General features: G+C 33.2%; 1 protein-coding gene across 1 annotated transcript in view; it reads left to right on the forward strand.

Annotated features, from left to right (window-relative positions):
- The first annotated feature begins 12,111 nt into the window (after nt 1-12,111).
- Nucleotides 12,112-15,035, forward strand: part of LOC102597840 (probable LRR receptor-like serine/threonine-protein kinase At1g53440) — a 10,391-nt gene continuing 7,467 nt past the window's right edge. Inside the window, exon 1 of the mRNA XM_006346584.2 lies at nt 12,112-12,274. Within this exon, the coding sequence (XP_006346646.2) occupies nt 12,187-12,274 (88 nt within the window). The 5' untranslated portion in view covers nt 12,112-12,186. The remainder of the gene's footprint in view (nt 12,275-15,035) is intronic.

A 15,035-nucleotide genomic window follows, 5' to 3' on the forward strand; every position in this document is an offset into this window, starting at 1 on the left:
TGAGGGATGTCGGTACAAGACCCCTGATCATCCTAACAACTGAAAACTACTAGAGTAATGTAAATAGGGACCCTCCGGAAAGCAAGGAGGCTCGCCACAAGACTCTGAATGCTCGATTGGATCAACGAAGCGTTGAATGATGATCCTGGTTACCTGTATCTGCATCATAAAATGATGCAGGCCAAATGACATCAATACATTGAATGTACGAGCATGCGAGGGGAATACTAAAACAACACATAAGCTTGAAAGGGGAACTGAAAGAACAAACCTGGTCTCAACTCATCTCAACTAAACTCATTTCAATATAAAGCAGTATAATAAATGCAGGATAAAGAAAAGCTTTAAAACATGGATAACAACTCTTTGTATTTAGAAATACAATAGTAACGTTGTATGTATGCAAGGATACAATGAAAACTCTGAATGTATATAAAAAATACAACTAACTCTGTTTATATAAGAATACAAAATACTTTTGTGGGAGTTTCTCTAACCGACAACCATCACTTAAGAGTTATATGATGATACAACGTTTTGCCTCACACTGCCAGGGTCGCCCTATACCTTGTCAGGGGTATAGAACCTGACTACTAAGTGGATCCACTAGTTTATGCTAAAAGGCACTAAGGAATCATCTAAAAAGTATGATACTTTTCTACCCATGATGGCTACAGGGTTTATGGGGGCTGGGAGTTTTCTGAACTCTCCCTCATATCGGTGCTCAATACTACTCCCAAAATATACTAGCTCATATGTTTAAAAACATAACTTCTTTCAGTGGTTTGAGATAATTGCTCAAAACTTAACTCAAAGTCTCTCTTGGAAATCAAAGTTTCCTCTCTTGCTTAATTGTGAAAGCATTTGTTCTTTACTGAAAACTAGCTCATAGGCTCTGTTGGAAATCAGTGTTTCCTTTCTTGTTTAAATGTGAAAATATTTACTCTTTGAGAATACATAGTCCCGATATACTCTTTAGAAGACTCTATGAACTTCTCATGACTTGACTCTTAACTTTCCTTGAATTGAATTATGGATTCAAGGCTCATTATCTCATGTTATGAATGATTTCATGTTGTTTAGATGTACCTTAGAGCGTAGAAATCAACTAGCAAACATAGGTACGTTTCAAGGGAACTCAAACGGAAAAAAGTAGGAAAGGGTAGAAGACCTGGCGTTCCTGGCGCTCTGAGTGGTGCAGGGCGCCAGACGAAAAACTACAGAGTCTGGGTTGGGGAGGACTGGTTGGCATGGCACCCCAGAGCCCAAACTACAGACTCTGCTTTGGGGCGCTCTGAGTGGCGCGGCGCCCCAGACCTGTTCCCCAGATTTTTGACGAATTCCCTTGTTCGTTTTTCAACTCTAAACCCTCTAGATTTGATTGGTTCTTTACCCAAACACTTAGATTTGAATACACAACCAAAATATGCAAGAATCTACTCAAAACAACATTGATTCTCATGAATTTAACTCAAGAACTTCTCAACAACTTCAACAAATCAAGAAGCCAATAGAACTTCAACAAAACCCATCAAGAACTCAATTTCGATACTTTTAAGAACACAGTTTCGCTGAATTAAATCATGATTGGTGTGTGGTCGAACAAACCCAATGCTATGTAATCTCACATACCTCGTAGGGATCAACCCTTGGCGAAATCCAGAAGCAAATCTTCAAGAACGCGACGATTCTAAGCTTCTTCTCCTCTTCTCTTCTCTTCTCTCAAAACCCCAACTTATTTTTATGAAGCGTAAACTGAATACAATCAGTTTAGACCCCAACTTAATTACCAAAAATGAATTTAATTAGTTGGTTAGTGAAAAGACCATAATACCCTTCAAAAATTTGGTTTTGACTTTCCTTATCTTGACAACCCAACTTCAAATGAACATATCTCCCTCATACAAACTCAAAATTGATAAAACTTGGTGGCGTTGGAAAGATAATTCAAAGATATTTCCTACGGTATCTTTTAGCACACCTAAATCATCTTGAGCTAGGAGTTATGGTTGTTTGAAGTTGATCCAAAACTCATACTTAGCTTAATTTTGTCAAACTTTCCAAATTTGATTATTTCTAAAAACGGTTTCTTTCTAATTCTAAGTCTTTCTAGTAGCGGGGTGTTACAATATCTCCCCTTTGGAAACATTCATCCTCGAATGAGATTACTCCTAGTAGGCTAAGGCGTAACACCTAACACCTAGCTCAAATACCCAACAAGCAAAATGTAAATACAACATGCCAACTTAAAATAAAAGCTAAGAAAAAGATTAGTATACCTTAATTTGGAACTTCTCCGGATTCGAAGAGATGTGGGTATCTCTTCTTCATATCCTCCTTAGCTTCCCAAGTAGCTTCCTCAACAAACTGATTTCTCCACAGAACTTTGACTGATAAAGCTTCTTTAGTTCTCAACTTGAGAAAGCGGTCTAGGATCTGAACAGGAATATCCTCATAAGATAAGATGCCATTGATACCAATATATTTAGGTATGATAAGTGAAGGATCGCCCATGCACTTTTTCAACATGGAGATGTGAAATACTGGATGAACTGCTGCTAACTCTTGTGGTAGCTCTAACTCATAAGCTATATTGTCAATCCTCTTGGATATTCTGTAAGGACCAAAATACCCGGGACTAAGTTTACCTTTCTTACCAAATCTCATAAACACCCTTCATGGGTGAAACCTTCAAGTAAACCAAATCATTTACTTCAAACTCTAAGTCCATTCTTTTAACATTTGTATAGGATTTCTGACGACTCTGCGTTGTTTTCAACCTCTCTTGAATAACTTTCACTTTGTCCATAGCTTAATGAACTAGGTTTGGTCCTATCAACCCAGCTTCACCAACTTCAAACCATCCAATATGAGATTTGTATCTTCTCCCATAAAGAGCTTCATAAGGAGCCATTTGGATGCTAGAATGGTAACTATTGTTGCAGGCAAACTCAATGAGAGGTAGGTGATCATCCCAATTACCCTTGAAATCAATCACACGGGCCCTCAACATATATTCTAATGTCTGAATAGTGCACTCTGCTTGACCATCTATCTGAGGATAAAAAGCAGTATTCAAGTTCACCTTTGAACCCAAGCCCTTCTGGAATGACTTCCAAAACTGTGCAGTAAATTGTGCTCCTCTATCTGAAATAATCGATACCGAAACCCCATGAAATCTGACAACCTCTTGGATATACAACTTAGCATAATCTTCTGCTGAATGGGTAGTCTTTACTGGTAAAAAGTGGACTGATTTTGTCATTCTATCAACAATCACCTAAATAGAATCATGCTGCCTGCGAGACCTTGGTAAACCTGTGATGAATCCATATTGATCATCTCCCACTTCCATTCCAGAAGTTCTATATTCTGAGCCATACAACCGGTCCTTTGGTGCTCTACATTAACTTATTGATAATTCGGGAATTTAGCAATGAACTCTGCAATGCCCTTCTTCATACTACTTCACCAATATACCTCTCTCAAGTCACGATACATCTTTGTGAAACCTGGATGAATAGAATATCTGGAGCTATGAGCTTCCTCCATGATCCTTTCTTGGAGTTCATCCATTCTTGGTACACACAATCTATCTTGATAGCTCAATACACCATCTCCCCTTGTTCAAAAGCCAATACTTTTTGCCTATGAACATTTGCCTTCAATTCAAGCAAAATAGGATCTTGGTCTTGCTTTTCTTTCACTTCTGACACTAATGATGATTCAGCCTCATTCATCACCACTGTTCTTCCTTATGTGGAATCCATTAGGCGAACTCCTAATCGTGCAAGTCTATGCACATCTTTTGCTAGCTCTTTCTTATGTTCCTCAAAATGGGCGATACTACCTATAGACAACCTGCTCAAGGCATTAGCAACAACATTAGCCTTACCTGGGTGATATAGAATACTTATGTCATAATCCTTGAGTAATTCTAATCACCTTCTCTATCTGAGATTAAACTCTTTCTGACTAAATACGTACTGAAGACTCTTGTGATCGGTGAACACATCCACATGAACACCATAAAGACAGTGACGCCATATTTTCAAAGCAAATACTACGGCAGCCAACTCTAGATCATGGGTTGGGTAATTCTTCTCGTGAACTTTCAACTGTCTGGAGGCATAAGTTATAATTTAACCATTCTACATTAACATACAACCTAGTCCAACTCGGGACGCATCGCAATATACAACAAAACCTTGTGTACCTTCTGGTAAGGTCAATACTGGCAATAGTCAACCGCTTTTTCAATTCATGAAAGTTTTTCTCACAAGTTTCATACCATTGAAACTTAACTGTCTTCTGAGTCAACTTGGTCAAAAGGGACGAAATAGATGAGAACCTCTCTACGAACCTTTTGTAATATCCAGTCAACCCCAAGAAACTCCTAATATCAGTTGGAGATGTAGGTCTAGGTCATTTTTGCACTGCCTCTATTTTCTGAATATCAACTCTAATTCCATCACCGAAAACAATGTGGCTTAAGAATTCCACAGACTCAAGACAAAACTCACATTTAGAGAACTTAGCATACAACTCTCTATCCTTTAGAGTTTGGAGAACTATTCTAAGATGGCTAGCATGATCTTTCTCATTCCTCGAATATATTAGAATGTCATCAATGAACACGATAATAAACATATCTAAATAAGGCATGAATACTCTATTCATAATGTCACGACCCGATTTCTCGAGTCATGATGGCACCTACTATAACCCACCAGCAGGTAAGCCAACCCGTAACCCGGAACAAGTAATGGGTCTGAGGGTAGAAACTAAACAAGAGTAGGCAAAATCTAAGATAACAATCTAAACAGGCGGAAGCAAACCAAAACATATATACAAATAAATATCCCTCCCAGAACCTGGAAGTCACTAGTACAGAGCTACTAACAAAACGAGTACAAATCTCAAAAGCGGACGGCAAAGACTGGACTGTCTCGAAAGGTAAAAGATAAGTCTATATATATATAGAGACTGAAATAGTACAAAATGCCGTGTGCTCACCCCAGTCTCCGGATCAGCCTACTCCAAACTGGATCAACGCTAGCCACTGGTGCTCGGACCTGCATCACGAAATAGATGCAGAGCGTAGCATGAGTACCAAAATAGCAGGTACCCAGTGGGCATCATAGGCCAACTGAACTTGAAAAGTAAAGGCAATATGAAAAGAAGGAATAACACAAAACAGAGGTCAAGAACAGAAATCTAAGTAACAATAGAATGCACACGAGTGTAGAAAGAACTAACTAAAGTAATCTATAAGCTAACTACATCTAACCGGACCCCATAAGACTAGAAGGTACACTCATACGCAAGTTTAATTAAAAATCCGAACGGACCCCCATAAGCCCGACGACTACAGAAAATAACTATAACTAAAAAGAATTGGATATGAGAACCCAAGAACGGAGAACATCGAACCAGAACCTCAACCCAAATTAGTAGAATCTGACAGTACGGAGACCGGAACTCAAACCGGATGCTCACCAGCAGTACCCAAGTAACCAATCACAAGTATTAAGTAACTGAGGCCGGACTTCTAACCGGATGCTCTATATAAGTACCTGGGCAATAGAGGTCGGACCTTAAATCGGATGCTCTATATAAGTATCTAGGTGATAGAGGCTGAACCTTAAATCGGATGCTCTTCGAAAATATCAATGGGGTCGAGGCCGGAGCTCGAATCTGGATGTCCGACAAAGGTGCCAATGTAGCTGCCGAAAGAGTCCCAATCGATCTATGCTCATAAATGTCTGTGGAACACCGTCCGCACTTAGCCAATCAATGTAAGTCCTTGGAACCGAATCGAAAACCAACTTCAAATCGCAGAGCGAAACCCAGTATCGCCGACGTAACTCGTGAAGTCGCAGTATGAGAGAAACAAGGATAACTATCATCAGAGCAAGCGTATCACCTAGCTAAGGCCCAAACTATTGGACTCAAGTCTACCACACCAGTCTACAGGGATCTAAGCCAGTCGAGCGACGTCGGGGCAAAACTAAGGCCTATCGATTTCGAATCATGCATTTCTAAGGCAATCCTTAGTCAAACCTAAACTAAGGCCCAACATGCCTCAGATAAACAGTAATCAAGCATACAAGCACTCCATGTAGCAAGGAGGGTCAATTAGTAACACATAGCATGCTCACAGTTATCCGATAATTCCCGAAATAAGCCGAAAACATGATTTCTAAACACCTATGCATGATTCAATAACTACCCAACCCAAATCCCAACTAATCAACATGCATTCACATTCTCGAGCTCAATCTAAAAGAGGGAAGCCGTAGCCCACCTGTAGGCCAATCACGCGTGCTTCAAAATCACTCCTCTGGAGCTTTTCCTTTTCGAACGGCCTCGAAACGCTGCCACACTATCAAAAATAGAGTCACAACGTTATTACGATCGTTTAGACACTAAAATCGCAAGAAACAGAGACAGGCCAATTTCGGGGTCAAAACTGGGAAAGTAGGACCCGCACTGGAAATTCAGGAATTAACCCCAAAAGTAGGTCATAATCAGTTCCCCAAGATCATTCCCCAAAATGGGACACAATTCGAGGCTCGAAAATATCACAATATCAACATGCAACCAAAACCCGGACTTTCTTAAGCACCTAAAAAATGGGACAATAGCTGAATCAGTAAATTTACCACAGTGAATTCCGACAACACCACGATATTCTCCTAAAAAAACCACTCAAGATAGCCTCAAGAATCACTGAAATCGGACCTAAAATGGTTGAGAAAACAAGTCTCAAAAATTCCAAAATCAAGCTCACAAAAAGGGGTCATGGCAGCAGGTATTTTACAAAATTTATCTCAAACGAAGACCCCAAATCAGTTTCCGAGCTCACCAACGCTTTCCTTGCGAAAAACCCCACACGATGAACTTTTGAATCACTGAATTTGGACTTGAAATGAGAGTGTTAAGCCCTTTTAAAGTTTTAGAACAAGTGCTAAATTTTCTGCACAAATACACCAGATTTCAGCAAATTTTGGAAACTTAAAAACTTCGACAGGGCGCTCTGAACTCGTCCGGAACCCCGTACACGCAAACGAGATATTCAACCATACCAAATTCGACATTCCAAACTCAACGGCGCAGTTGAAATTTCCATCAGAGGTCATCTCAATAAAAAGTGGGTCCCACTCCCAAAGGCCATTTTTATCCAATTCCACAACGGGCCTTGGGATTAGACCGGAAGCCTCGAGAAGCGAACGAAGGTCGTTCTAGACCAAACTCGACACTCCGAAACTAACCGCACTGACGGAATTTTCATCCAAGCACATTTTCCAAGAATGTTGACCAAAGTCAACCTTAGGTCAAATTTCAAAGGCTAAAATGCCTAATGGTCCAAACGTGAGCCGAAGGCCTTGATACTCGTGCCAACCATGCTACTAGCCTAATTTGGCCATTCTGAAGCTGATGAAACGGTCAGAATTCCATTCTGAGATCGTTTACCTGACGAACTGACTAAAAGTCACTATTCAAGCTTCAAGGCCTCTAAAACACGGAAAGCTGCACAAAATCAAAACGAACAACCAGGCGACCGAACTGTCACCAGCAAGTCATAAATGACTTGGGGTCGCTATAAGAACGCTCTAAACGACAAAAAGGAGGCATTAAGGCAAAAATGACCTGGAGGGTCATTACACATAAGGTCCATGAACACTGCAGGCGCATTAGTTAAACCGGACGACATGACCCAAAACTCGTAATGATCATAACGGGTCCTGAATATTGTCTTTGAAATATCACATTCCCTTACTCTTAATTGATGGTAGCCAGATCTGGGGCCTATCTTAGAGAAACAAGTGGCACCCTGAAGCTAATCGAAGAAATCATCAATTCTCAGAAGAGGATACTTATTCTTGATAGTAACCTTGTTCAACTGACGATAATCTATACACATTCTAAGGAAACCATCATTCTTCCTCACAAATAAAATCGGAGCGCCCCAAGGCGGGGCACTTGATCGAATAAAACCCTTCTCAAGGAGATCTTTTAACTGCTCTTTTAACTCTTTCAACTCTACTGGTGCCATTATATATGGCGAAATAGATATAGGATGAGTATTGGGAAGAATATCTATGCCGAAATCTATTTCTCTCTCAGGAAGGACTCCGGGAAGATCATCTGGAAAGACCTCAGGAAACTCTTTTACTATTGGAACTGACTGAATAGGAGGTATCTCAACATTAGAGTCATTAACTCGAACTAAGTGATAGACACACCCCTTAGGAACTAATTTTCTCGCCTTATGGTACGAAATAAAATGACCCTTAGGCACTACTGAACTACTCTTCCACTCTATAACTGACTCATTAGGAAACTAAAACTTGACAACTCGAGTTCTACAGTCAACTGAGGCATAACAGGCATGAAGTTAGTCCATACCAAGAATGACATCAAAATCTACCATGTCTAACTCAACTAAATTAGTCATAGTGCTCTTGTGATTGACGGAAATGGTACAATCACGATAGACTCTATCTGCTAGAATAGACTCACCAACAGGTGTAGAAACACTGAAGGGCTCAATAAGTTTCTCAGGAAGGCTAAAATATTTATTTTGAGAAAAAAAAAACTCTTTTTAAAAAAAAATAAGGTGTTCGGCAAATCAATAAAATTGCTTTCAAATAGAAGCACTATTAGGAAGAAGCTAAAAATTTCTGCTTCTTAAAAAAAAAAAACTGAAACAGAAAATTATTTTTGACAAAAACAAAATATCTCTTCCATATTTACATATTTACCCATATATCCCTTATTAATTATTTAACATATCTCATAACTTTAGTTAAAGTTTCATTTAAGAATTTTAGTTTTAGATAATATATTTTTATTTTACATTTATCATCATTACTTTATATTTGATATTTTTAATTATATTTAAATTGTCATATTAATATTATATCAATAATTAATTTCTTTTTTTATTTATCTATGTATAATATTGATTGGAAAATTGAATATGTACATTTTAATTCAATAAAAATAAAAGTTTGATTAAATTTCTTATAATAAATATTTAAAATAATTTATATCTATAAAATAATCTTCAAATTAAAAATACATTGATACTTGTCCTTTTTTGTAATTTGACACTTAAAAACACTTTTAAAAAAAATTAGTCAAACACAATTTATTTATCAAAAGCGTTTTTCAAATGAATTAGTCAAACACAAATTATTATTTTTCAAAATCACTTTTCTGAAAAGCTATTTTTAAAAAAGTGTTTATAAAAATAAATATGTTTTAACAGTAATGCCAAACAAGCTCTAAGTCAAGGATCAGAAAATTAAATCCATATTGTATATTTTATTGAAAGGAAAAAATAACGAGTATTATAAGAATTTTTACTAGATCACTGTTATTTGTTTGACTATTAAATTGTCAAATTTATATATTCAGTTCCATGGTTTTCTAATCATATAATTTTATTTTTACCTTGTTAATTTTTTATTGCATATATTTGATTATTGAAAATTCAAAAAGAAAAAAGTTCTTAATATTCTCTCTTTTCTTTTGTTGGTATCAATTTTCTAGATAACGAATCGGTTGAAAATTCATAAGTGAAATTTTCCACAAATTTAAGGCGAAAAGAAATACTGACTAATACTTTAATGGAGATGGAGCCTATCGGGTAATCAGATAGAAATTCCTCTTTACTGCTTTCAATGTCTTGATCTTAGGAGTGATTGAGAGTGAGGTGAACAAATAGAAAATTTATTTTTGAACCCTCCTCTGTTAAAGTAAAACATAAAGGCCTTTAATATCTCAATAAATTAGTACTTCTTTTTTTTTGAAAATATAAAATAAAAAATCTAACAGTTTTTACACATGGAGATTGAATTTTCTTCCTTCCCTCCCAAGTCCCAACCAAATATGCTATGAATATTCATATAGAAAAAAAAAAATACTTGAGAATTTTTTTTATTACTGTTCTTTCCCATGTATATTATGTACTATTGATCTTTACATTATTTCGTTATTGTTACTGTTTGTATTCCCTTTGTCAAATTGTTTGATATTACATTTTAAGACGAAGAGACGAGATATGATATGATTTGTGTACACTCTATTCTTTTTAAATTGTAATTATGAGATTATATTGAATATGATATTTTTTAAAATTATAATTATGAGATTATACTGAATATGTTATTGTTGTCGAATGAAAAAAGGGATAAGTTACCAGAGAAATAAGCACCAAAAACACAATAAATTCAAATACTTACATAATTTCCTCATAGTTCACATTCTTCATACTTCTCTATCGCAATTCCTGTGAGGGAATTTAAGTACAAGATTAAAACACTTAATTTTCACTTTTAATTTATATATAAATTTTGTAGTATTTGATCGAAAATATTAATTAGATGACTTATGAGTTTCTTGTTAAAAGAAACCAATTTACAATAATCACGATAAATATTACTGATCGTCGAAAATCCTTACAAATGGATGAATTTCCCTGTTTCCACAATCTTGATCGATACGAAAAAACATAGGATGTATTTATACATTATACAAATACATGATTTATATAAAGGACAAATAATGGGTTAATTAATTAATGAACACCTTTTATGTGTAGACTTAAACTAATAACTATTTTCTATCGACTTTTAAAAACCTTAAAATAAAATTTATATAAAAAATTACTATAAGTCAAATATAATGAATAATTTAAAAAAAAAATTGAAAAAATTATAGTCAAATTAAAGATTTGACAGGTATAAGAAAGAAAATATCTTTCTTATTTTTTCTTATCTAGAGAGGTTCGGATATTAAATGCATCATTACTTTTAAATATCTACATAAAATTTATGGATCAAGTCTATGGATAGTACATATTCTTTAATATGCATATGGAGGTCAAATTCAAGGGGTCCCCCACCACCGAGGCGAACTCAGGATTTAAAGATTTCGAATGCATCATATTACCTTAGCTCAAATATGAGCTCTAAGATAAACTTAAAATAAAAACAATGAAATAGCATTATAGCTGAATTCAAACCCAAGTCTTGCGGGTGGTTCCTTTAGCTTGTAGCAGTAATACAATGGACAGATATGTTCATCATGGGTATATTGTTAATTATATTCTAATTTATGTCAGTTTCTCAAGATAAATATCTCTATATATACATGATTTTTTTTCAAAATTGACGAGTGTACAGTCACCCACACCTATTGGGGTGGGTCTACTTCTGAATAGCAAGATTAAAAATTTGGTGAAAGATGTACAATTTTCTTTTAAAGATATATAAAATTTAATATACGATCATAATAATTTATATTTAAACTTTATATACCAGCTTTGATAAAGTTAATAGGAAAAAGCATAAACATATACATGTCAAATGAATAGGTCTACAAGATTGAATGAAAATATGAAATAGTATATAGATTATGAAAGTTAAATTCCAAAAATACTCTCTGACTATTTATAGCATAATTTATTTTTAATCAGAAACAAGTTATTTTAGAATTAATTATTTCAACATAATAAGTTATTATCATGTATATATGATAAAGAAAAAATAATTTAAGAATTATCTAATACCTCCAACTAAACACTAAATAAAATAATTTTATATTTTATTTTGAAATTATGGAAAAATTACATGGTTAACTAAACATATACTAGTTAATTAGTCATCATAGATATAGTTTTAGTTGATTATCATTCGCGGCCAACATTCAGTGATAATTGTGTGGGCTGGGGTTTCAAGTTTGTATAATTCAGGATTTGTATAACTTTTGTATAATATAATTTTGTATAACTGTTTAAAGTTCAGATGTTTGTGTTCGTATAAATTAGTTATTTCAAGTTTATACAAAAAAAATAGCTCAATTTTACAAACATACCACAAGCCTACAAGCCACAAATATGCAAACTATAACTATGAAGCATAATTAAGTTTATTATAGTGATCATCTACAAAAAAATCTTTTGTATTAAATTTTATACGTCACATCAAACAACTACCGAGTAATTCCTAGCATAATCGGAAAATGACTAGAGATTGAAGTAGTCCACGCAAAAACTTTTCAACTTTTTTATATCTTGTTTAGATTTCCTATTTTATAAATTAACAACAATATCGTTAGTCTAATTATTAAAAAGGGATAAACAATTTGAAATTGAATTTTTTCTTATGAGCAACAATGGATACTACTTGTATCAGATTTTGTGTTTTATTTCTCTTTCTATTTTTCAGATCTATCGACGCTCAACTTTTGCCTGAAGATGAAGGTAGTTACCATTTTTCTCTTTTTTTTTATTTTTTTATTTCATATCGAGCTACTTTATTCTAATTTCTAAATTTCTTCACACACAAAATTAACTTCCTCGAATAATAATTGAGTGATTATCCGAGAAATCAACTCGATAATTTTGTTCCTAAAATCTCTTCTTTTTTTCTTCATCTTCTGGTGATGTTGTTCGTCTGCATATTGCGTTAATTGTTTCTTCATATTTTCCAGTTGCAGATTACTTCGTAGTATCCACACTAACTTTTTCTTCATGATATTTGAAAATTATACGAGAAATGTTATAAGTGGTAATAATTCTTATATTAATATGATACAAAAAAATAACAACATACCTGTGTCATAGGGTGTTTACGGATCAGTTTAAGTCGATTGTTTGTTAAACTTGATTTAATTGATTTTTAAAATTTGAAGTTATTAAAATTAAATCAAATTTAATATATTATATAATTATTGATTTGATTGTTATCTGTTTCGGTTTAATTGTTTGGTTATTAATCATATAAAAAAAAAATGATTCATTCAAAAGACAAAAAAAAAAGGACAACAATTCATTCAAAAGCAAATGAATTCTCTTCGTGCCGTTTTGGATCCGATATGTTTAATTTCTTGCTTATTATTGGAGTGTTTCGTTTTTCAGATTAAAAAATATGCATAAAAACAATATATTTTGTATATATAATTATAAAAATATTTGTATATAATTTGCCTGTTTGATTATTTCTTTGATTACTTGGAACAAAATCAAAATTAAAATCAAATCAATCATTATCGACTTTTAAAAATGTAAAACCAAACCAAATAAAAATATATTTGGTTTGGATAGTTTGTTTTACCAAAATCGTGAACATCCTTATTTGATGCCAATGAAATTTTACTAAGTGAGGTATGAGAGAATAGAGTGTACACTGATTTATCACTATCTCGTAGAGGTAGAGAGACTGACTTCGGAAAAATTTCAACACAAATAGAGGGAAAAAAATAATGAAAAAAATGCATATAATTTAAGTGTCGAAAAGCGAATAATGGCAAATAAAAATGAGAGAACAATAGTTCTTACATCTAAAATCTTCTTTTTTTTTCATTTTTTTTTTTTGAATGAATTAAAAAATTAACTGTAGGAGATGATAACTATTTCAAAATAAGTGTTATTTTAGTAATTCAACACGAAAATAATAATTTCTTTTAACTATATTTTTATATTAAGAGATTAATTTTTCTTATATTTTATATTTATTTTTTTATTAATAGTCGGAAAATAAATTACTAAAAATACGCTCACTTTAGAATGAAAAAATAATATTAATTAATTAAATGACTGTACCAAAAATCAAATTTGTTTATTTGTTTGTGCTCGTTGATTTTTCAACATTATCAAATGGTTAACAGAAAATATAGTAATAAAAGTAGTCTTAAAGAAATTCCTATCTAAACTTTTTCTTTCAATTATTGATCTTTTTATGAGTGTATGTTTCTGTTAGCAATGAAAATGAATTTTTTTTACACTACTTAATGAAATCAAAGCTCATGCCATGCACGGACCCAATTATTATTATGTGAAATTAATAATTTAAATTGCAATATTTTTTATTTATTTTTTAAAATGGTGATATTTGAATTTTACTTCTTTTCCATTAATTATATTAATGGTCTAACTGTTGAAACCAAATATCATTTAATAGATAAAAAAAGATTTAAAAAATTATTATAATTAAACATACTACTTAGTTAATAGCTACTACCTAATATGATAGAATTTTGAATAATAAAACAAAAGATTTAAATTTAATATGACTTCTTTAGGTTATATCCACCACGTAAAAAAATTACTTACTTCTAAATGGTAATATGTTTTCACTAAATTACCTTTAATTGATTATGTAAAAAATATTTTTTGAATTAAATATAAAAATTAAAAATATCATATGATATAGATTATAGAAAATTTCTTCGAAATTTTACAAACAAATGTGAACACTTGCAAAAAGAATTAATTGCAAGAGATATATAGGGAAAAAAATTAATTAATGCTTTCTTGATTTAGCAAAGTGATAACTAATATAAGACAACTATTTTTAGTTAGATGATCAACTAATATGGAATGGAGAAAGTATCCGTGAGGGCTTAGTGCTTACCATTTTGGGTATGTTTTTTAATGGTGGAAAATATCTTTTTTGAAAATGCTTTCTAATCATTTGGTTAATAATTTTTCTGATGAAAGTAGAAAAAAACAAATTTAATATGTGAAATTCCACACTTAGGGTGTGTTTGGTATGAAGGAAAATGTTTTCCAATTTTCTTATGTTTGGTTGGGTTAAATGTTTTCCAAATCAACTCATTTTCCTCAAATTTAAGGAAAATGACTTCCCTTCAAAACTTAAGGAAAACATTTTTCCAAAACTCTCTTCCAACTTCAAATTACAATTTACTTTTTTGTTAGAAAAAATCAATTTATTTTGTCCCTACCCTCAAACATGCCCCCCAACCACCCCCCCCCAAATAATAAATTTTAAAGCTTGTTTTTAAATTCAATTATTTTGCCCCACCCCCTCCCAAAAAAATATTAAAAATTATTTTTGAAAGATATTTCTAATTTCAATTTTTTTATTTTTTTACCCCCCACCCACTACCCTCGCTCCCCCATCTGCTCCCCTATCAATCCCCCTATCAGCCCCCCAACCCCCTTCAAAAAGAAAAAAATTTAAGTTTGTTTTTAAAAAATATTTTCAATTTCAAAATTTCAT

The sequence above is a fragment of the Solanum tuberosum genome, unplaced genomic scaffold (assembly GCF_000226075.1).
Source record: "Solanum tuberosum cultivar DM 1-3 516 R44 unplaced genomic scaffold, SolTub_3.0 scf00078, whole genome shotgun sequence".
NCBI lineage: Eukaryota > Viridiplantae > Streptophyta > Magnoliopsida > Solanales > Solanaceae > Solanum > Solanum tuberosum.